The 24,262-nt window shown below is 40.1% G+C and overlaps 1 protein-coding gene across 1 annotated transcript in view; it reads left to right on the top strand.

Moving 5' to 3' along the window:
- The window catches only part of veph1 (ventricular zone expressed PH domain-containing 1), a 177,176-nt gene that overhangs the window by 2,524 nt on the left and 150,390 nt on the right, over window positions 1-24,262 (top strand). The window contains exon 3 of the mRNA XM_041812953.1: window positions 7,003-7,177. Within this exon, the coding sequence (XP_041668887.1) occupies window positions 7,003-7,177 (175 nt within the window). The remainder of the gene's footprint in view (window positions 1-7,002; window positions 7,178-24,262) is intronic.

Here is a 24,262-nt window from a genome sequence, read left to right as displayed (position 1 = left end):
GGGAAAATCAGAGAACAGCTTGTTTCAGCACACATTTTCTGAAAGGTGGAGAAAGAGAGAGGGGGAGGAAATGGATTTTTCTGATTCTTGGGGGGATTGTGGACAGGCCAGGGGCACATATTTTTGTTTTTAAAAAAAGCCTGAAAGGGATTTTTGCATAATATGTCCCTTTTAAGGATGTGGTGGAGGGTCCTGGGCGCCAGACCGAACAACCAATGACCTAGACCAGGGGTCTCAAACTCAATCACAGCAGAGGCCAGATTCTGGATTCAGGACTATCCTGAGGGCCTAACAGGGTCTCCTTTTTAACCATAAACTGTCAACCCTGCTTCACCCAGTGATAAAATATGAAAAAAAAAATCTCAGCACTGATGATAAACAATTTTGACATTTAAAAAGTTATAAAGATCAGTTTAAAGGCTCACAATCTGAGAAAAGTAAATTTATCAGTTCAAAAAGGTCAAACATGAAATTTAAATTTAAAAATAATGTTTTTTTTTAATGGCAAATATATTAGAAAGAAGTTAAAATCGTGAGTTTGAAAGGTCAAAATATGACATAAAAATTTGTCATCATGAAATTAAAAGTCAAAGTATGATTCAAATTTTTAAATTGTGAGTCTAAAAGGTCAGACTATGGGATTATGAAGTCAAAGTTTGGAGTTGAAAATATGAGGTAAAATACAAAATAATTGGTTGAAAAGGTCAAAATATCACTTAAAAATTAGAATTACGAATCTTATACCTCAAAATATTATATAAGAAGTCAAAATTATAAGTTGAAATGCTCAAAGTTTGAAATTAAAATTCAAAATCCTAAGTTTGAGTCCTGATTGTGAAATGCCAAGTTGACAATATGAAATTAAAACACACATTAATTTATTTTCCCACATTTCTGACTTCTTATCTAAATATTTTTACTCCTTACTTTTTCAGATTACAGTTCACATTTTTATACTTGAGGAAATCTGCAGGCCTCAGACTGATGGGACAGTTACAACAGAAATATGAGATCATCTTGCGGGCCGGATTTAACTGTTCCATGGGCCAGATTTGGCCCCTGGGCCTCGAGTTTGACACCTGTGATTTAGACTATGGCACTCTGCCATAGACTGATTTGCCCCACCGTTACATTCTTACTGGACTGCTTGGCAGTGAACCCGTGCACCTATGCACATGTGCTGCACAGACAGCAAACAGCTCTGGAGTAGCCTCTGAGGCACTCTCTGCACTGTTTGAGTGTAAGCCTTATCGAGCCAAAGCTTTGGTAAAACAACACTTTTCCAGCACTTGTTCTTCTCCACCTTGTAGAGTCTGCATATCCATATGGAGTTGTGTGCTCCCACTGTGTCTCTCTCTGTGTTTTAAGGACTTAAGTTTCAGTTATGAGCTTCATTAGACATCAACATCGGCTAAAATCAATTCAGTCAGGAACACTCTAGTCACACATTTTACCATTTTATTGCAAAATGGATTCACAGTTTTACCTTCAAAAGCAATCCATAGTAGCATGAATCTGAATATGAGGGTGCAATAAAGGAGGAGGCTGGGGTGGAGGAGGTTAAACTCTGCCAGCAGCAGCAGCAGTGTGGTGCATCAGCATTTATGCACGTAGGGATTAGTGAGAAGTACATCATATTGAAATACATCACTGTGTTGAGAGAATGAGCTGTGATTGGCTGTGGGAGCTGGGAGGGAAAAAATTGGGATCAGCTGGCCGTCAGCTGATCACGTCTGGACATATGACCATCATGTCCTGCATTAACTAATGCTGAGCTTAATTTTCTAAAGACAGATATATTGGATATCCTGCATCCCTAGAAAAACAGCTTCTTGTCAGCAAACCCCTTGAGAATGAAAAATAAAATCCACTACAATAATACCAACGTACCTGTCAGCAGGTGCACTCTGCTCTTAAAGGGAATGGGGACTGGCTGTCTGGTTTGAGTGATGTTAGACTGAAAAACACACCTATGTATAATCGAGGCCCATAATCCATCCTCTCAGGTCTGGGTTTGTGCTTGGATTTGCACAGTCTAGCTTGTTAAATGTAGACGACACGCTCCAAATCACTTTCCACCATGCTCTCTGAACGGCACGCTTTACGCCGTCAAAATAGAGCTCAGTATGTTTTTCTAAGTATATCAGTTTAATTCAAAACTTAACACTGCAGAGAAAATGCAAATCATGAGCTGCAAATGTTCTGCTCTTTAAAATAGCAAACATCAGGTTGAAAGGTACTCTGGGTATTTTTAAATGAAAGTCAGAAAAACTGTGGATACAGAGGCATAAATCTACAATCCATCATATCCAAAGGTGGATTTATGCTTTTAAGAGCAAATATAGTTACATAATCAGAAGTGGAGGGTCTTTTAAATGTAAATTTAAATCTTGGCTTCTTCTCCCATCAGACCTCCAGTGCTAAAAGGCTTAAAAGCAGAGGGACTCTCTCTCTCTCTCTCTCTCTTTCCATTTCCTCTGGGAGCAGGAATGTGCTTAATACCAGCGTAATGAGACTGATTCTTGATGAAAGGCACACAGACGTAGAGGTGAGGCTAAAACTTCTGACAGCTCTGACGGCGGCTCCCAGCTCTGATGTCCTGACTCCCGCAGCACTTCTCTCTCTTCGCTCTGTCGCTGTTTCCTTCTCTGATCTGTTTCTCTCCTGATTTTATTCCACCTCTTTCCCCCTTCTCAAACGTTCTCTTACCTTGTCTTTACCCCCGACTATCTTTATCCCCTCTCTGATCTCGTCTGTTCTCTTTGTTTTGCTGTCATTTGGCATCTACGGCTGCACAGGCACTCTTTTTACCCTGTGACTGAAACTCCCACCGAGAGGACAGAAGTTAGCTACACACTGTAGGGAGAATTATTTTTATTTGCACACTTACACATGCGCCTGCAGATTTCTGGCTCATGACAGGATCTTCAGTGTTTTTAGGCGGCTGTTTGATCGAGCTGAGCCTCTTCTTGTCCCATGAAATGATCCATAAATCAATACGTCCTCATGAGGAACCTCACGAGGGTACAATTGATTAAAATAACGAGTCTAAATAGTTTGATGGATCATCCTGATTAGAAAATAATCCTACTGTTTGTAAAGATGTTGTCTGCGCTGCCATCATGTGGTTGAATGAAGGCGGGACGACAAAGAAGACAGGTCGCCTCTCTTATACTTTGATAGTGCATGTGTGATTGAAAGGCATTATGGGTAATCTGAAGAATAAATGCTTTCATTTACATAGCAGCTTTAGAGGCAAAAGTTTACAAAGGGCTTTGTCTTCATGCAAAAGTAACAAAAAAATCCTGATTTCTTATGTTTTTTGTGTGTTTGTCACACTTTAACTTTTCAGATCATTGAAGTTTTAATTGTAGAAGAAGGTAAATCTTGTAAATAAGAAAAAACAGTTTTTAAATGATGATTTTACTTATTCAGTATTCAGTATTCTAGTGCTCTTTAGCTTGAGGTCATGGACAGATGGCTGACATTGTCCTTCAGGATTTTCTGGTAGAGAGCAGAATTCCATCAATCACAGCTGGAGGTCTAGGTCGTAAAGCAGAAAAGCAGCATCACTCTGCCACCACCATGTTTGACTGTTGGCATGATGTTCTTTCTATCAAATGCTGTGTTAGTTTTACTCCAGATGGAACGGGGCACACAACTTCCAGAAAGTCACACTTTTCTCTGGTCAGTCCACAGAATATTTCTCCACAAGTCTTGGGGATCATCAGGATGTTTTCAGTCAAATGTGAGATGAGCCTTTGTGTTCCTTTTTTTGTCAGCAGTGGTTTTGGCCTCAGAACTCTCCCATGATGCTATTTTCACCCAGTCTCTCTCTTATTGAATCATGAACTCCGACCTTAGTGGTTCTGGGTTCTTCTGGGACCTCCTGAATGAGTCGTTGATGCACTCTTGGAGTCATTTTGGTAGGCTGTTCACTCCTGGGAAGGTTCACCACTGTTACAAGTTTTCTCAATTTGTGGCTAATGGCTCTCATTCTGGATGGCTGGAGTCCCAAAGCCTTAGGAATTTCTTTGTAACCCTTTCCAGACTGATAGATGTCAGTGACCTTGTTTCTCATCTGTTATTCTTTAGATGATGGCACCATGATATTTTTGAGATCTTTTAGCCTACTTCATTTTGTCAGACAGATTCTATTTATGGGATTTCTGGATTCAACAGGCGTGGCAGTAATCAGGTCTGGGTGATAAAGTCAGCTTTTTAAAAGCTGGTACAGCACTGTAATTAACCTAGCTATCAGATGATCTATCCGATGAACCACAGTAAGAACTGGAATGACATCAGAACACATCAGTATGAGCTGGGACCAGAGATGTAAAATAATGTTCCAAACAAAAGAGATGAAACAACAGAATGTGAACAAAAATCATAGCAATAGAGCAGATAGATGACCTCACTAACTATTATTAGTGCCCTGTTGCATGTGTCTTTAGGTTTACGCTTGTGCAGAGCGGTGATCATCAACTGGCGGTCCGGGGGCCACATCAGGCCCGCCACAGCTTCCCATCCAGTCCCCAGAAGATTTTTAAAATCAGTAAATGTGCAAAGGAAAAATATGTTGTGATAGGGTATGTTGTTACAAAAAATCCCAATAGGCTTTAATGTTAGCTTATAGTTTGATCCATTTTACAGAAATCCACCTGTCAGCCATTATTAGTGATGATGCATGATAAAGACATACTCATGAATTTGTTCTTGATTAATGCAGCTGTTTTTTAGACCTATGGTCTAGAGAAAAAAAAAAAAAACAGATTTTCCCTTTAATTGATTTTATACATCAAGGTTTATACATAAGGCTAAATGATTTTGAAAAAAAATGTAATTATAATTATTTTGACTCATTACAAATTCAGTTTGAAATGAAAAAGATATCATTTATGTCATTCTCATTTTAGATAAGATAAACATACAAAAACTAGGGAAAGAAGGATTTTTGCTAATTATTCTGGCAGAATTGACCCTTAAATGTTTGCATGATTGTAGAGAGAAGCATCTGCTGCAGGAAAAGAATGTTTTAAACAGTTTTTAAAAGAATATTTCCAGCCAAATTCATATTGCACCTTTTGCAATTTGAACATTGTTGTAGGGTATGTTGTGAATTATTCTATATAAACTGCCCAGTCTTATTTTAATACCCTGTGATTTAGAGATGGAGGGTGGTGCAACCCCAATCACAGACAGTCTGGTTCTGGAAGTGTAGATCTGAGTATTTCAAACATTCCCTAACTGGAATCTTCAGATTAAAAAGTCTAGAGACAACATGACTTTCTCTTTTCCCATGTATTGGAAGAACACCCCCCTGGGGACTGTTTTTTGGTGCTTACCACTCTTGGCTCTCTGTTTCCCCCATCTGTTTCACACTCTCCACCACATGTCCTCAGGTTCCAGCAGACCTGGTCCAGGCCTGTCCTCTTGAGGGTGCTAGTGCCATTCAAATCCTCCACTCCTCCTCCTCCCTCTCTGACATGTTCACAAGGACAAATGTTTGCATGGCCTAGTCACAAAACAACAAGCATCCGCTTTCCTTCAAACTTTAATCAACAAGATAATGTCAGCTCTTTGAAGGAACAGTCCGTTGAGTTTTTGCACTAAAATGTTTGATTCAAAAGGACTAAACCTGTGTTCTGTGTATACAGTATTACCTCAACTATTTCACAGTTTCCAAAACCAGAGAAATCCTTATGATTTTAGCTCTAACTCTTCAGTGTCTTCTCCTGGCAGTCAGTTATTGAGACAGAGCCTCAATGATCATTGTTCTCAGGTAACTCAAGGAAGCATGGACTGCTACAAGAAGCTTCTATGTTATTATATCTCACTGATGTTTAATACTATTAGTGTAGCCCTTAGACGTCCCTTTAAACGACTACACACATTTATACCTAGGGGACATTTTCTGCACCTGCTTTAAATGCTAAAATTCATGATTTATATTGTTTTTTTAAACATTTTTTTTCTGTTATCACTTCCAGCTCTGATCATGACATAGCAAATCTTTGGTCATTATCATGATTGTATGTGTTTTTAACACTTTAAATGCCAGTTTGTTCAGTTTTCAATTCAGCAGAATGAGATATTTCCCATATGAAATATGCGAAGTTTTTTTTAAAATTATTATCAAAGGTGGTCATCAGTCATCAGTTACCACCAACATCGAGTTTGGTGCATGATTATTTTTTGTGCAGTGTCCAGACATTAGTGGAAATTATGCAAAAGATGGACCCCAGGGAAACATTTTGACCCCTACTTTATATGGTTTTATTCATAATTAGGTTTTGTTTTTTTAATTGATTGATTTATATTTTGTATTCACCTCCAGTTCTAATCATGACCAAGTTTGAAATACATGTTTCTCTAGTTTTTTTTTTACTTCCTGTTTGCAAAAATTTTGGCATTAAATGGCTAAAGGCTGGTTAAATGGGTAAAAAGTGGCAAAAATGGGAAAAATGGAAATAAAATCAGGATGAAAGAGTCAAAAAATGGGAAAAAGGTGGCAAAAAGAAGTGACAAAAGTCGCCTTGAAGCAGTAAAAATTGATTGAAAATTTTTAAAAATTGAAAATTTGCAAAAAAAAAAAAAAAATGCAAATAAGGGCAATTGAAAAATACAGACAAATTTAAAAGTTGACAATTAAAGCCAACTATTTAAGCGCGGGAAACAAACTGATTAGTGTGACTAGAAATAAATAATTTCTAAGATCAAAGTTTTCCTTTTTTAAGGTTGTCTGGGGGAATAATATTTCAAATTAAGACATAAAAGAGCCACAAATCATTACAAAAGAGCCACACGCTGGGTATCACTGCATTAGACGGTATGTTAGTAAGCATAAGAGCAGGACAGTTCTTTGTCTTGATGTCAACTAATGGACTGTAGAGAGCTGTATCTCCATTAGACAGAACCCTGCTAAGTTTCTTTGACATTAACTTTGGTGTTTCCTTATTAAAAGTTACTCATTGAGCCTCCTCTCTTCCTCTGTCCCATCAGAACTACAGCTGTCCATCGGTCATGGTGCTGGCGGTCCCGGTAGCGGTGCGCTTCCTGCAGAGAGGAAACAGGGAGCTGAGCAGGAACATGTCCAGTTATCTCTCTCTGGCTACGATCGCAAAGGCTGACCTGCTGGCTGAACACACAGAGGCCATAACTCACAGCGTACTGGGAGGTATGACACACATCTAAACACAAAAATCAACAATGCTCTGCGTTCTGAGCTATTATTATAAAGCGTGTTTACATGGCCTTCAGCATCCTGGGTTTGATCAGGTTTTGTCGTAACCAATATTGTTGTGGCGCATTCAGATATAAATCAATTTTGGAAGCCAGAATGAGTCCTCATCCTGATTTTGAGAAGCTTGAAAACAGAGTGTAAAAAGGATACTGTGGCAGGTATACACCATACCTGGTTTTCTTTTTTCACATACTACCTGGACAGGTGTGACCTCAGCTAAAGACAAGCATGAGCTAAAATCAAGGGCGGTGGCAGCTAGGGATGAGTTTTCCAGTAAGGCGTGATGTAGCGGTCATTATTCAAGTGACATGTCTTTGCTCACATGTAGTTTCATGCTTCAGTATTTTAACTCAGCGTTGAATGAGTATGCAACTTTTCTGGATTTGTCTACCTGAACATACCTGGTAAGAAATATTAAGAACTTAAAGAAAACAAACGGTGCGATGAGGTTAAACCTCTGCAGCCACGGCTCTGGATTTATTAGCAACACGATTGATGTCAGCTACGGTAGCTCCTAAGAGAACAGACATTAGCCCTGAAAGCACCCGTTAGCATGGTCATTGAGATGACACCAGGGTAGAGAAGATTAGCTTAGCATGCTAATAACTAAACTGATGACTGGAGATATGCTGACAGTAAGAGAAAGGCTTGGGTTGTTGACAGATCTGCCAGATGTTTCTTGAGCTGTTTTTTCTCAGTGTGTTTGAGTTAACAGCGGTACCTGAATAAAATCTGGACTGTCTTGTTCATATTTTAGGAGCTCTGTGCTTTCTTTATATTTATTGGTTTAATAACCCTCAGACTAGCTCTGAACAATGTTGGAAAAAACTGACATTGCAGTAGTTTTTTAAATTTTGTTATATATAATGCAATTTTTATTAATAAGAAATTAAATTAGACCAGATAATTGAAGTACCTTTGATGCATGCTAGTTAAATTTTCTTGCATTTAAAATATTTCACACCGTGCAGCCCTACGACAGAAACTCTGACATGAATACATGTTGTGGAGGAGATAAAGAATAGGTGGAGGTGACTCATTTCTGCATAAATTTTGGAAAATATAAAAGAATTTATAACTATGTTTAGCTGGTGTGACCACTTAACAAAAGCTCAGTGTTCTCTCACACTCCAGTGCTCACTTTAAGCAGTTAAAAAAAAACTGGCGCTACATTGATTTCCACCCCTGGTGATTGCTCGACTCACCCCTCTCACCCTGTGGAGACAGGCACCCTTGAAGTGTTGTCATCACTGGAAGCAATCTGCTTGTGGGCAGGAACCCCCCCATAACAACTTTCTTCTTCTGCAGGTTCTTGAAGGTTGAACTTTGCCTCAAGTTTGCATGTGGACTCTGCAGAAACAGAGCTGTAAAGGGAGAAAACAACAGATAGGCCATGCAAAAAGTGACCAATATCCATGCTATGTGGAAGCAGTGTGAATCAGGAGAGCTCTTGTGCCATTTTGTTAAAGACAACACCATGTGACAGGTGTCCTACCTGTCCTCAGGGGAGATCTGCTACAGGAGGTAACCTGGGAACAGATTCAGCATGTAAAAGAGCAACACTGGATTACTGCTGTACAGCTGATTTAACAGTCATCATTATTGCCTTGGTTCTCAACCTTTTCAGCACGTGATCCACAAAATGGAGGTGCTAGAGACCATGGACCCCAAGTGTACCTTCATTTTTGTTTTTAACTTGCCTATGATAGTGAAGCACATTGTGTTGCCTTGTGTATGAAATGTGCTATAGAAATAAAGTTTGACTTGACTTGACTTGAAGGTGGTTGAATACAGCCATGCACATTCAAGAATAGTCATATGCAGACAAGGGGAGAAAAAGGGGAGAGCTTTCTGGGCCCTGGTCAAACTAGGGGCCCTTGGAGTCAGCAGAATCATGATCCACTGAAAAGTTAAGCTGTGATAACCATGTTTCATATTTAACCTGAATAATAACCGCTGATCAAATAAACAAGCATCTGTTCTATTCATTGTATGTAGTAAATGGCCTTCTTAAAAAAAGAAATAAATACATTTTAAAAATCCCTTTCCTTAAAAACAGATTAAAATGGGATAAAAATTGCTAAAATGGGTTGATAATGGCAAAAAATGGTGGAGAAGGTGGGAAAATAGGATTCAAAAAGAAGCAGAAATGGGTTAGAAGTGGCAAAAATTAACCAAAATATGAACTAAATATGGAAAAAAAAGGATAAAGTGGCAAAAAAGGGCATAATTAATGGTAAAAAAAAAAGTGGCTGAAATGGCCCTAAAGCAGCAAAAATGTGTGGAAATTTGGTGAAATACGATGAAAAATTGAAGTAAACTGGCATTAAGGGTCAACTGAGACAGAGGAAAAGGCAGAAATTTGCAGAAATGGGTTAATCTGGCAAAATGGGCATATCAGATAGTGAAGTGTGATGAAAATGGGCAAAAAGTGTCAAAATAATTAATAGTAGCAATAGTAGGTCAACAGAGGCAAGGTAGAAATTGGCAAGAATGGGGTTAGAAGTGGTAAAAACAGGCAGAAAAAAATTGGTGGAAAGGGTTTAAAATGGACAAAAGTTGGTTTTAATTGGCAAAAACGGGTTAAAATTTAATGTAAACTGGCAACGGTGTAATTTTAAAAATATTCATTCTTTTTCAGGGCATCTGAAGATCCCCTCTCACTGTCTCAGGAACCAAGACAAGGTGCTACTGGTAGTGATGCACGATAAGTATTTTTTAAAAACCGATACATTAACCGATAATTTCCTACTCCTGATGGCCGATAACCGATAATAACCAATATATTTTCAGTTTTTGATTTAACAGAAGAAGTTTATTTGATGTGTTTATGCACATCTAGGGGTAGGAAGGGGTTAATGTGTAGTGAGCAAAGATATTTATAACTAATTTTAACTAATATCACTCGTGTATTTCAAAAATCAAAGAACTATTCTGACTTTATAACTGTTATTATAGTTAACTTCTTTTAGTTAAACATTTGTGAACCAAGTACAGCAGACACAAAAGAAACAGGTTTCCCCCCATAAAACCAAATGATAACAGGCTGTTATGCTTAACAAAGAGAGATATTTGGGGTCGGTGTTTTTTTTTCTCTTTTTTGCTGCTTAAGCCAGAATTAAAGAAAGCTGATGTTTGACATAAAGATTAAAAATATGCACTGACATAAGTAATATCAGAGATAGGTTAAGAATGTAACGTTCACCATGGTCTGTGGCTAAACTTCTGTTCCTAACGTCGATCAGACTGAATGAAACCACGTCATACAGAGCAGGCAGGTATACGTCTATGAAAGTAGCGATGGATCAGGAGACTGTCAGACTGATTTTATTATAACGTTGCACCTTCTGGCTCTGACAAACGTTCTGCAGTTTTCAATGCCTGCTTACAATCAGCGCTCTGCCTGGTATTAGCCGTTGACTCTGTCCTAATGACCCTGGCTGAGGCTAGTGGCTGCTGCCGCTTCGTTTTAATGTCGTTAGGATGATGACTCTTAAGTGACTTATAAGATCAATCCAGGACTTCTTTCTACTCTTTGCGACCTTTGCAGGGCAGATTCTACACGCACGGTCGTGTTATCCTCCCCGTAAATACTGAATAACACCACCATGTTGTTAGCATTTTAGTACAGGGGCTGCTTCCTCTTCTTCTCTGGTGCTTAACAGCGGGTCATGTACTGCGGCGTCACCTGCTGTTTCGGAATGTGTAGTCTCGTGAGAAAGAAAAACACCAGCACTGCCGTGCTGACAAAAATATATATCTGTTAACGGGGCTAGTCATCATAATATCAGACTTATCAGAATGATGTAATAATTTCCTGTTATCGGCCCGATAATTATCGGGATGATAGTTATTGTGCACCCCTAGCTACTGGCAGCAGGAGTAAAGTCTTGTCAGATTGGCCTTGAGTAACTGAGCATCCACCTGGAGTGTCATGTCAGTTTTTCTGTGACAGCAGCAGCATCACCAGCAGACTGAACGTACATGCAGACTCCTCATGCAGGAGCAGACAAACTAATGCAGCATGCCCCTCGCTCAGTTCTGACTGCTGATGGCATCAGCGAGCATTTTTATGTCGTAAAAACATGAAAACTCAAAGTTGTGGTTTACATCCAGCCAAGACATGACCTTTACGTTTCTGCTCACCAGCCACTGTGGCAAGTGGTTTTGCTGAGTCAGTAGTCATTTAGCATTTCCACTATCCTCAGTGTTGTTGTTTGAAAATTAGTGTTAGTTGAGTCTGGTCCACCAGGAAATGGATCTGCCAGAAAATATACTGACCTCAGTCCACAATAAGCTGCAGTGGTCTCATGTTTTTTTTCTCACATTTCAAAATTGCAGCAGTTTGTGTTGTAAGATATAAATATCACAGGAGCCTGTCCAAATAAGCTGCAGCAATCAGAAGCTGGGAGACTTGCATTTTTATAGAGATATATCTCTATATCCATGTAAACACCATGTCCTAACTATTATGAAACCCCAGATAAGCCTAGTAACAGGGATATCTAAGCCCATACAAATGTGTCTGCATGCTTTCAGCTGTGAGCCTTAAATGATTCTCCTCTTTAAAACAGTTTGTGTTAGTAAAGTGTGTTTCTGGGACGTGGAAACTTTATAATTACCTCGGACTCTTAATGGATTCACTTTAAGCACTCAAGTTTGTTCTTTAAAGCTTCTCTCCTTTAAATCCAGAGCTGTGCGCTGCACTTCTCTGCCTTTGCGTTTCTGCTGCCCCACTTACTGTAGATACAGATCTTTTTACTCACCTGGGGAAATGTGCGTGTGTGGGCGTGTGACTCCCAGCTCTGTTTGAAAAAAGAGCATTTAAGGGTTTCTCTAACAAGGTCATATACGTGAGTATTTATTCAGGTGTTCATGGCCGGCTCATGGGTTTGGCTTAGAGAAAGTAGTGCGCTCTTACTGTGAGCAGACTGACAGGATGAGCTGGTTGATGAAAGTCTTATCCTGTCATGAGCTTCTGTCAATAATGATATTGTCTAAGGATATTAGTGGTGATAAATAAGAGTGCCCTGCAGCATGGAGAAGCAAACACTAAGGTGAGGAAAGGGCTCCTTCTCCATCCTGTCAACACATTTCTACTCCATGCTGCAGCTGATGTAACTTTTCTGCTTATGTCACAGAAATTTTGCTGACCACAGATTTCATGCAACCCTATGAGGAATTAAATGTAAGTTGTTTTCCCAAGGAAGTGCTCATATCCTCTGAAAGTAGAGCAGATGTGCTCTGGAGATCCTCCAGGAGGGAAACGCTGAACCGTCCTCAGGCTTTAATCTGATCAGGACTTTCAACAACTTCCTATCTGAACTGTTAACATCAAAATCAGGAACACGGCGGACCTCTGGTCGGAGGTTCAGACAGGTTCTTCCTGGAACATTTTCCTGCCTTTTAACCCTTTCTCCACATCACCGACTCTCTTTGACTCATCAGAGTCTGAAAGGTCAGAGTCAGCACTGACTGTCTGATGGAGATCTGTTCAGGCCTGAGGGTGGATTCAAATTAAGGGGGGTCACCCTGAAATCAAAGTTCTCTGTGGGAGATATGAACACTGCCATATCATATCACTGAAGAGTACTGGTCACCGAGAAAAGCTCTAAAGGCAGTTTCTCTTTAAATACTTATTCTATCCATGCAGAATGGTCTAATTTCATCCCCTTAGCAGCATAGAGGATGTGGAAGTAGGCCCAGCGTTGCTGGTGTCTAAAAACAATAAAAAAAACCAAACCCATCGGACTAATGCTGGCTGTACACCAGAGGACTTTGCTAAAACTCTTTAAAGACTCTAAAAAGACTGACATCTCAGACCCTCTCACATCTAAAGACAAAGATTTTGCAAAGACTGGTGGTCACAAACTACAAGACTAGAATGATTCCTTTTGGGATTATATCCCATCATGCATCTGTTGGAAATTCACAACAATTTATGAGCAGAGAACCAGATGTAGATAGAGATGAATATCCCATCTGAGTTAATACCTCTTATAATCAGATGTTTTAAATAATTTACATCGAGCAGAAACGGTAGGAAAGTTAAAGTCTGAAGCAACTTTGCATGTTACTGCAACAACTGAGGAACTATCCTGGAAACACGTCAGAATAAAAACACCATATGAAAACGGGAGTTGTCTCACCAAGGAAACAAACTGATTGTGCTTTTATTTTGAAAATCCCAGTGGCAGTTTACCGTACCTGTCTGACTGCAGCTCAGAAATGTTTTTCACTCTCTTTTCACATTCAGTGGCTCTAGATTGATCTATGCTCATGTTCATTGTTTGAAAAATGAAGTGAATTAATGTGCTTACGCACAACACCCGCTTCCATTGGTCGTGGATGATGGTCTTCGACTTTGAAATCGGAGGAAAAGTCATTAGGTGTAAGACCGCCTTAAGATGGACTCCATCGTCCACACAAAGCACAAATCTTAAACTGAGAGGTTGGTGTGGTTGCTTTTTCCTCGTTCTTCTTTCACATCACCATCTGCTGGCACGCAAAAATGTTATATGTCATAAAAATGATATGAATACTGGTTATCTCTGAGTCAGATGTTATTTCAGTACTCATAGTGAAGTTAAAGTTTATGAATAATGCTTCAAAAAGCATGTTTACTTTTTTTTTTTAGCAAATTAAACCAAAGTCCAGTTGATTGGTTGATCCATGGGTGTAATTAGAGTATATAGAGTTTTTCTTTGGTTACCTACAGGTCTAGTATCTACACGTGCAGGTCCACATCACACACAGATGCACACACACACTAACCACGTGGTGCTAATCACCTCTCTAGCAGTGAGGTACCCACCACAGAGCACATTTTCTGCTCAGCACATGAAACAGCTTAGCACTGTTGAAATATTTTACAGTTGAAGTTTAGCCAAGTGTGGGACTCAGTGGGTCAAACAGTTTGAAGACATTTTACACCTCTGGTTCATAAAACTGAGTGAATATGGAGATGGCATGTGAGTTAGGGTTAGTGGGGTCCCCACATGTTACTGAGGAGGCCATCAGTGATATTCTAATGAACGTTTCAGTGTTTTTCGGTGGTGGCCTAGTACTGACTGGAGGTGGGGATTTAGAAATGATAGCCTACCATGTCATATTTTAGACACTTCCATGTGAGAAATAGACAGTGTTGGGTAACATACTTTTAAAATTAGCTTGTTTGATTACTGCTTTACCTACTGAGAACACTAAAGAGTACCAAATATTTAAAAAATTTGCCTTACTGTCATTGTAAAGCCGAATTCACTGCCCACAATCTGTAAACTGGGCAGAGGAATATAGAATTACACAAACGCTGTTACTGGAACGGCTGCACTGCTGATTCAATGAAAACAATACATCAGGAGCTTTTGAAGTTATCTTTCACCATGATGCTGATCTTGTCCCTTTTGTCTGAAAATTTAATTCAAGGATAATTCTGGGCTGCACAGCAAGAAGGTCCCTGGTTCGCTTCCTGGTCAGGACCTTTCTGTGCAGAGTTTGCATGTTCTCCCTGTGCATGCGTGGGTTCTCTCCAGGTAATCCAGCTTCCTCCCACCACCAGAGACCTGCTTGTTGGGTTAACTGGTGACTCTAAATTGGCCGTAGGTGTGAATGTGAGCATCCCTGGTTGTCTGTCTCTACATGTCAGCCCAGCGATTGACTGGAAACTGGTCCAGGGTGTACCCTGCCTATTGCCCAATGACAGCTGGGATAGGCTTCAACCCTCCATGTTCCCCAACAGGATAAGCGGTGTAGAAAATAGATAGATGGATTAATTCTGATATGCCATTCCTCTTTGCCATTTCACTAGCTCAGTAAGTTAGCTACATGCATGCACTGGCACAGCTGGATTTATCTTTTGCTGGCATGCAGCTACATGTTGACTGGAAGGAGAGAAACAGAAACAGTGCAGACATTTCATGGAGCTTCTATTTCTTTTTCTCTTTTTTGTGCCCACAGAAGAGAAATAAATTAGGGGTTATTTCCTTAAGTAATGGATTATTTTTATGATAATGTAACTAATAACGGATTACTTGAATCATAAAACTGACGAATTACGTACTTGTTACAACAAAAAGTAATCTGAGTACTCGTGGAAATTTTTGTAACGTGTTACCTGTAACACTTGAAGTAGAGATGAATAGTGTTAACAGTAAGGGTAGATAAAGGATGATGTTTGGGATCCCAGTCATTCTGCCCTTGCTGTTAAACTTTAAACCTGTAGATACACTATACTGCCAAAAGTATTCACTCACCTGCCTTGACTCGCATATGAACTTAAGTGACATCCCATTCTTAATCCATAGGGTTTAATATGACGTCAGTCCACCCTTTGCAGCTATAACAGCTTCTACTCTTCTGGGAAGGCTTTCCACAAGGGTTAGGAGTGTGTTTATGGGAATTTTTGACCATTCTTCCAGAAGCACATTTGTGTGGTCACACACTGATGTTGGACGAGAAGGCCTGGCTCTCAGTCTCCACTTGAATTCATCCCAAAGGTGTTCTATGGGGTTGAGGTCAGGACTCTGTGCAGGCCAGTCAAGTTGATCCACACCAAACTCTCTCATCCATGTCTTTATGGACCTTGCTTTGTGCACTGGTGCACAGTCATGTTGGAACAGGAAGGGGCCATCCCCAAACTGTTCCCACAAAGTTGGGAGCATGGAATTGTCCAAAATCTCTTGGTATGCTGAAGCATTCAGAGTTCCTTTCACTGGAACTAAGGGGCCAAGCCCAGCTCCTGAAAAACAAGCCCACACCATAATCCCCCCTCCACCAAACTTCACACTTGGCACAATGCAGTCAGACAAGTACCGTTCTCCTGGCAACCGCCAAACCCAGACTCATCCATCAGATTGCCAAAAAGAGAAGCGTGATTCGTCACTCCAGAGAACGCGTCTCCACTGCTCTAGAGTCCAGTGGCGGCGTGATTTACACCACTGCATCCAACGCTTAGCATTGCACTTGGTGATGTATGGCTTAGCTGCAGCTGCTCGGCCATAGAAACCCATCCATGAAGCTCTCTATGCAATGTTGTTGAGCTAATCTGAAGGCCACATGAAGTTTGGAGGTCTGTAGCCATTGAGTCTGCAGAAAGTTGGCGACCTCTGCGCACTATGTGCCTCAGCATCCACTGACCCCGCTCCGTCATTTTACGTGGCCTACCACTTGGTGGCTGAGTTGCTGTCGTTCCCAATCACCTCCACTCCGTTATAATCCCACTGACAGTTGACTGTGGAATATTTAGGAGTGAGGAAATTTCACCACTGGACTTGTTGCACAGGTGGCATCCTATCACAGTACCACACTGGAATTCACTGAGCTCCTGAGAGCGAGCCATTCTTCCACAAATGTTTGTAGAAACAGTCTGCATGCCTAGGTGCTTGATTTTATACACCTGTGGTCATGGAAGTGATTGGAACACCTGATTTCAATTATTTGGATGAGTGAGTGAATACCTTTGGTAATAGAGTGTATGTCTTGTCACTTCGTTCACCATTGTTGTCAACTAAACCATGTTTGTAGCTACCTCCTCTTTCTCCTTAGATGATGCTGATTGGTTTGGTCCATTTCTGACCAGGAACAAGCATTTCAGCTTGAAGCTTTGCAGGATAAATACACATGATCACAGAGAGCTGGCTCCCCATCTGCTCTGCAAGGTGATAGCTTGTGTGCACCAATAACACATTAAAAGTTGCCCCCATCCTCTCTGTGCTCCATGCTGGCCTTTTATTGCTCTGATTGGGACATGATCCGTACACCTGACGCTGTCAAAACTGGGCCCTTAATGTGTTTTTCTGTCACACCGACACTTGAAAGACCACACACACACGGTCCGAATCAAAAATCTCCCTGATATTTGGTTTCAACAGTTTAACAACGCTCCCAAAATCAACAAGTAATACGAGACTGTGAGACCATGTTTTAGTCCAGAACACTATAAAATCCAGTGATGTCAGATCAAGTGTGAAAAAGGGAGAAGTGGAGAAAAGATTGGAGAGATAGAGCAGATAATGTACTCAAGTTTCCAGTGGCTGTGATCCAGCTAGACCGGGAGATGAACTGATGGTGTGTCTTATAACACAAACACATATTTATGAGAGAGGATGAAAGTGAAGAGGGCGTCCCTCAGGGCTTTATTTTAGCATCTTCAGGTTCATGTTTCCTGGGGTAATTTTTAGTGCAGCCTTGGCACTTTCAAATTTCTGCCCCCCGCTGTCAGCCACCGCTGAGGCTCATCTTCTGAACATTTGAACCTCTTGCTGCCTTTTTAACGAGCCTTCCCTCCCCTCAGAAACTTCAACATAAACACAACATAAACACACACACACATGAAACCTGCAATAACACATGAGCTCCCTTTTTTCCCAGCAGCCCCTCTGTTCAGGAAGTGAGCTGACGTAATGGGGTTTGGGGGTTGTTGACAGTGGGGGTGTGATGTTTTAGTTACACAAGCTATGGATGGACTGTGTTTGTGTTTATATTTCGGGCATGTTGCTCAAGCTTTTCATTGAAGAACATGTCTCCATGTGAACATATAGCATGGTTTTATTTCATTGTTTACCCATTTAATCATGTAATCTAGTAATTTTTCATTGATGCTGTTTTTTTGATGTATTATATTATAGTGGTCTTTAGTCATGACTTAAAGCCAGGAGACAGCTTCAAAGTTCTTATTCTGTCAAATGCATTGTTTGTTACCATTTTGCATTAGGAAATCTATGCAGGACTGCATGTACACAATGACTCCCTGAGTCCATTGTTTCCCAGTGGCAGCTTTTACACGCTTCAGGAGTTCAGGTTTAGCTGCTTTCTTTGTGTGAGGTACCCAGTTAAGGCTGAAGCTAGAGGATGCCAGAGGATGTTAAGAATAGGGATGGCACGATTACCTGTTTTCACGACTAACTGCGGTATTAAACTTTAAGATTAGTTAATCGTAACATTTCCTAAATACCGTCAATGTCCAGAAAAGTTTATGCCGGGAACCATATTGCTACACCAGTGCAACTCACCCAGAATGAAAACAAAGTTACACAACATCTATCTGCGTGTCACCGCCTTCTGTTGCTTCATGCAGTTGCAGGTGTAGGTGTGTCACTGTCCCAAACAAGCTACAGCATGGAAGAGGAAGAGCTGTTCCCTCATATAAACGGTTGAAGTCAGCCGTGTGGGATTTTTTTCCATACAAAAAAAATGACCAGGGTGTCATTGTAGAAGATGGCCAGCCTAAATGTAAAACATGCCACGAAAAAGTTGCTGTGAAATACTTCAGCACCTGCAGGATAACTCCCCGGTGTTGTACGCCAAAGTAAAGGTAAATAGAAACTGGGTTAAGTCATGTCAGTATTAGGGATGGGGATCGAAACCCGGGTCCATAAGGACCCAGTTCTGTGTTTATGAAAGACCCAAAATCAATATCATTTTAGCTTATCGATACTGCTGTTGAGTCTCCCAGGCTCTGTGACGTAACGTCATTTTAAGAGAAGACTGGTGTGAAAACATACATCAGTTCTTTCAAGGGGAACATAAACTAAGTGTCATGCATCACATTAAAATAAGAATGTACCTTAAACTGTCAGCTTGAGGAAAAAAGACGCTGCCTGTGAGTTGCGTGCCTGGGAGTAACAGGCTTACATCACTCTCTTCAGCTGCTTCAGGACAGTTTTCTTCTTCAGCTGCTCAGATAAATGCTGAAAAGTGCTCCAAAGCTTTGAGACTGTCCTGTTTGTTAACAATATTAATCCAGTGTAGAAATCTAAGGTGGAATCTGCAGAATTGAAGTTAATTAGCAAACTTTACGAGCTGAAGACGGAAAATATAATACGTTCAGGTAACCTCAGTAAATTAGACAATTGTATTATATATGTTACGATGTGTTCAAATGCCACATAAAAATGGGAAAATTTAGTTTTTGAGGAGAACCTTTAATAAATACAGTTGTGAGTATGAAGAATGTGTTTATATTTGAGGGATATAAAATAGATGTGACTGAATTATAGCTTTTTAACTCAAACACTACTCAGCTAAGACCACTGGAGTGGTCCATCCGAATGGGATTATTATCATTTACTTTACATTGTTGATATATAATTTTGTTATGAGAGCATCCTAGGATGGAAATACATTAAAATACAAGACCTTTGAGGGGTGTTCATGTGATTTTACTTATTCATGGTAGTGTAAAATCAATGAATGCAAAAATAATCGTGATAACTGTAAAATCGCAATTATTTCTCTGATGATAATCATACCAAGAAAATCTGTAATCGTGACATCCCTAGTTAAGAACTCGGTAGAATCAGCAGAGCGCTGGCGAGGGCCGAAGGATTTGCAAAATAATGTAACTGGGATTTCTTTAATACAATATTGCAATTGCGATTTAACATGCAATTATTTTTAGGTTCCTCATCGTATATATTGTTCAACAAACACAAGCAACAAACCATGTTATAATACCGAGCACAGTATTAGATGAATTAAACTAGGTGGAAATGGTTTTGAAAGAAATATCTAATAACGATTTTGGCTCATTTAGCAAATTTGAGATTAAAAATGTAGGATTTTTGTAAACAATATTAAAAAAAGACACTTGAATGTTTGCATTATGTGGAGAGCATAAAATCTCTGCTGCTGCTGCAAAAATCTATCAAACTTGTATTTTGACACATTTCAGGTCAGAAAAATATTGCACTGTCTGCGATTTGAAAATTGTAGCAGGTGATGACACTCTTATCTCACAAGACAAGATGAGATGAGATTTCACACATTTTGTTTACTTTCATAAATACATATGAATAGAAAAACTGTCTTTATTCAAGTGAAAGACATAAAATGTCCATTTTGAAATGCTATTACTATTACTATAATTACTATAAGTAATCCTCCTGCACTGAATACCACTGCAAATGTGTAGGCTACTGTAGTTTGCAGTGTAGTAGTCCTCGAGAACAGTGTTGGTCTTGAGACCAGTCTCAAGACCACATTTTGAATGTCTTGGTCTCAAGAGCATTTTTACTTTGCCTTGTCTCTGGATTTTCCATCAAGACCAGTTAAGAGCAGCACTGATCTGCTTTTCTTCGACTTCATTAATGTGATAATAAGGAGTAGCACTCGCTGAAACAACAAATAGCTACAACTGCAAAAACAGTTGACATCAGTCCATCTTATTTCTAGTTAGAAATACCCCTGAACTCTTACTTTAGGCCTCGTTTACCTGACAGATCTAAATAAACGTCTCATTTTCAGAGAATTAAAATAATCCCAGGCTTATCCATGGCTTTTAAATACATACAATGATTTATTGTTTACAAGAAGTTAGTCGAACAAATTTGTTAAGATTTGAGATTTTTGCTAACCTGGCAGGCCAAATGGATTTGTTTCAGACATCCATCTGGAAAACCTCTCATAGACAGCGTTTAGGAAAGGTTGGAGCCTTTGATAAAAAACTCGGAGTGTGATTGGATGAACGTTCTGTCTGTCACATCTTTATAGGCCAATCAGAGCAACAAAACATATGACGTAGCCGCTATCGAGCTATGCCCCTACAGAGGACTAAACTCCATAGAGAGCTGCATAATGCGCCCCATGGCGACTGTAGACATGTCAGTACTCAACTTTTGTCGTTTTTGAAAAGAAAACATTTCACTGCTGTTCTTCGTTCTTCTTTTAACAAAGTAATGTCGTCAAGTTCTGATAAAATTGCTGCTTTAGCAGCATCCACGCTAATGTCTTCTTCCACCATAATTGCACCGGCCTCTTGTTGCTGGTTGCTTATGTTGCAACTCTGCTGCACCTGAAAGTACCGCCCCTTGTTGCTGATTGGTCCTGTCACTTTCTAACTGGGCCCAAATGGTTCAGACGGGAGCTTTGTAAGATGGATTCTCCAGTGAGAAACACGGAAATGGGCGAATCCATCTGCTATGCAAGGTTAGATTTTTGCTTGTTATGCTTTGAAAGAGTTGCTGACTCTTGTTTTTATCTGTCAAATTTATTAACAAGAAAACTAGAATTAAAGAGACAATGCTCTTTAACTGTTCAACCTTGTCATGGTTTTTTTAAATTGATTTTTATGGTCTTGGTCTCGTTTCAGTCTCAGTCTTGACTCAGTCTCTACCCCCAGAAGTCTTGGTCTTGTCTTGGTCTTGGATAGTGTGGTCTTTAGTGCAACCCTTCTAGTTTGTGTTTTCTAGCCATGACTTAAACATGCATGCACTAGATATTAAATACTACATATGTTTTTAGTGTGTACCATCCTCATTACTTCACTAGCTATTGCTATAGTTCCAATGAAAATAATCGCAGATTAGATTAAATTGTAGACGGGAATTCTTGTGACTTCTTAGTCTTAAGAGATCTCGTGCCATGAAATCTCATGTACAATTTAATCTAGTTCAAGAGTCAAGGTTCAAGGTTCTTTATTAGTACCCAAAAGGGTAAATTTGTTATGCAGACAGGAGTACAGTGTCCAAAAGACAAAAAAAACCCCGACAACAACAATGGTTCACAATACAAGACACAATCCACAAAATACATTAAAAGCAGACATTAATATGCCAAAACAAACATTGAAGATTAAAACCAAGTCGTGATAAAGTGCTCTAGACGACATCCATTCTAAAATGATACTCTAAAAGTGCTCAAGTGCTTATGAAGGCTCTCTAAAATAATGCAAATTCCTTTCTAGTTAAAGTGCATCGTCTCGTGCTTACTTGGTTAAGAAGTGCCATAGCTGCTGGTACAAAAGTGTTCCTGTAGCATTTTGTTCTCCCTTTAGTAGCAACAAAGCGACAACCTGAGCGAAGAAGTTGGAACTCTGAATTTAAAGGGTGAGAGCAGTCATGGAGAACAGAGCTGGCTTTACGCTGCAGCTGTGAGGAATACAGATCTGATAGGTTCAGTTGTTGCTCACCTATTAGCTTGCTTGCCCACTTTACGATCTGGTTAAGAGCATTTTTCTTTTTAAAAGACAAGTTACCAAGTTTGCGATTAATTGCCCAGCCCTATGTTGTAGACTTTTACACAGCATGCACCTTAGCAGTCGTTGACCCTACTCTTTGATTTCACGTGGTCTTCCACTTCCAGGCTGAGTTGCTGTTGTTCCTAAACGCTTTCACTTTCTAGGGACATCACTTACAATTGACTGAGGAATATTTAACAGGAATGAAATTTAACAAACCATCTTATAACAAAGGTGGCATCCATCACAGTACCACGCTTGAAGTCACGGAGCTCTTCAGAACGACCCGTTCAGGAACACAAGTGTTTGTAAATAAAGACTGCATGGGTAGGAGCTTTATTTTATACACCTGTGGCAACAGGTCTGATTAAAACACCTGACTCCAGCTCCTGCCCGGCTACATTAACTTCACTGCTATATACAGTAAAGCATGCTATCTCAATCTCAATGCTGACAGACTCAGCCAAAACTAACAAAAACAGACCTAAACCGAAGCATTTTTACAAAGCACAAGCTAAACTAAAAAGTATCTGCATTAAAAATCATCAAAACTGTTTGGAAATTAAAAACAAAACAGAATTGAGCAGGCAGCAGGATTCAGAGGGGTTTTATAGCCTGCTACAGTTAGAACCAGCAGGACTCAGACATGATCAGATATCACACAGTGGTACCCGAACATTCAACATATGGCACTGCTTTGGCCCCATCGGGATTTCAGAGCCCAGACTTCCTCCTTCTTAAAGTAAAACCTGATCCTAAGTTAACAGTGAAGTCAGCAATGTGCCATCTGTCAACTTTTATGTCTTTCCTGGCTCCCCTGCTATGAAACATGTGTACCTACTGTACGCTGTTTTGTAACATTAAAAGTGAGAAAGCTCTTGGCCAGGTGTGGTGGATGGGAGCGAGCGTGGAAGGTGGCGTTTCCATTTCGTAACAGGTCATGGTTACAGACACAGCTGGAGACCGAGCAGTGGACGCTGAAGGAGGAATCTGTTCTGTGTCACTGACGGGGCCGTAGCAGGATGTGCTGCAGTAAACTGAAAGCATGTGTTAGCAGCAGCAACCTGAAGAGTGTTTGTCTGCAGTTTATTACGTGATTAAAGTGTCAAAGTGATGAGGAAGAAGCAGCATAGATGTCAGACTCCCAGCCTGCAGGAACACTCTTCCTTCAACTGAGCATGGGGCAATGAGGTTTTTATTTAAAAAAAATAATGGTTATCATTATGAAGTTTGTACAAAAAAAATTGAATTATGATGATGACTACAAAAATATTCTGTCATTTGCATTAATATTTCAGAAAATAAGAGAAAAATGTCATTTGCTTAATAATGTGGAAAGCGGTGTACAATGAACTAAGGCAAAATGGAAAACTGTTCTGTGGTCAGATTAATCAACATTTGAAATTCTTTTTGGGAACTATGGGCACCGTATCCTGTGGACTAAAGAGGAGAGGACCCATCCAGCTTGTTTTGGGCACACAGTTCAAAAACCAGCATCTCTGACGGTATGGGGTTGCATTAGTGCCTGTGGCGTGGGCAGCTCTAACATCTGGAAAGGAACTATCAATGCTGGAAAGTAGAGAGAGGTTTTAGAGCCACATACGCTCCCATCCAGACAAGACAATGCTAAACCACAAACCACATCCATCACAACAGCATGGCTTCACGGGAGAAGAGTCCAGGCCCTGAACTGGCCTGTCTGCAGTCCAGACTTTTCACCAATAGAAAACATTTGGCCCAACAGAAAACAAAAAATCTGTTGAGAAGTTCCAGGACTTTCAGGCAGCTAGAATCCTACATCAGACAAGAATGGGGCAACATTCCTCTCCCAAAGCTCCAGTAACTGGTCTCCCCACTTCCCAGATGTTTACAGACTGTTGTTAAGAGAAGAGGGGATGCTGCAGCATGATAGACATGGCCCTGTCCCACCTTTTTTGAGATATGTTGATGCCATCAAATTCAAAACGAGCTAATGTTTTACATGATATGGTAAAAACATCTCAGTTTGAACCTCTGATAATGTTGTTTATATTCTATAGTGAATAAACCACCAATCACAGACACAG

This window comes from Cheilinus undulatus, linkage group 2, assembly GCF_018320785.1.
Source record: "Cheilinus undulatus linkage group 2, ASM1832078v1, whole genome shotgun sequence".
Classification (NCBI taxonomy): Eukaryota; Metazoa; Chordata; class Actinopteri; order Labriformes; family Labridae; genus Cheilinus; species Cheilinus undulatus.
Note: the sequence above shows the minus strand (reverse complement) of the source record. Positions and strands in the feature narration are given on the sequence as shown.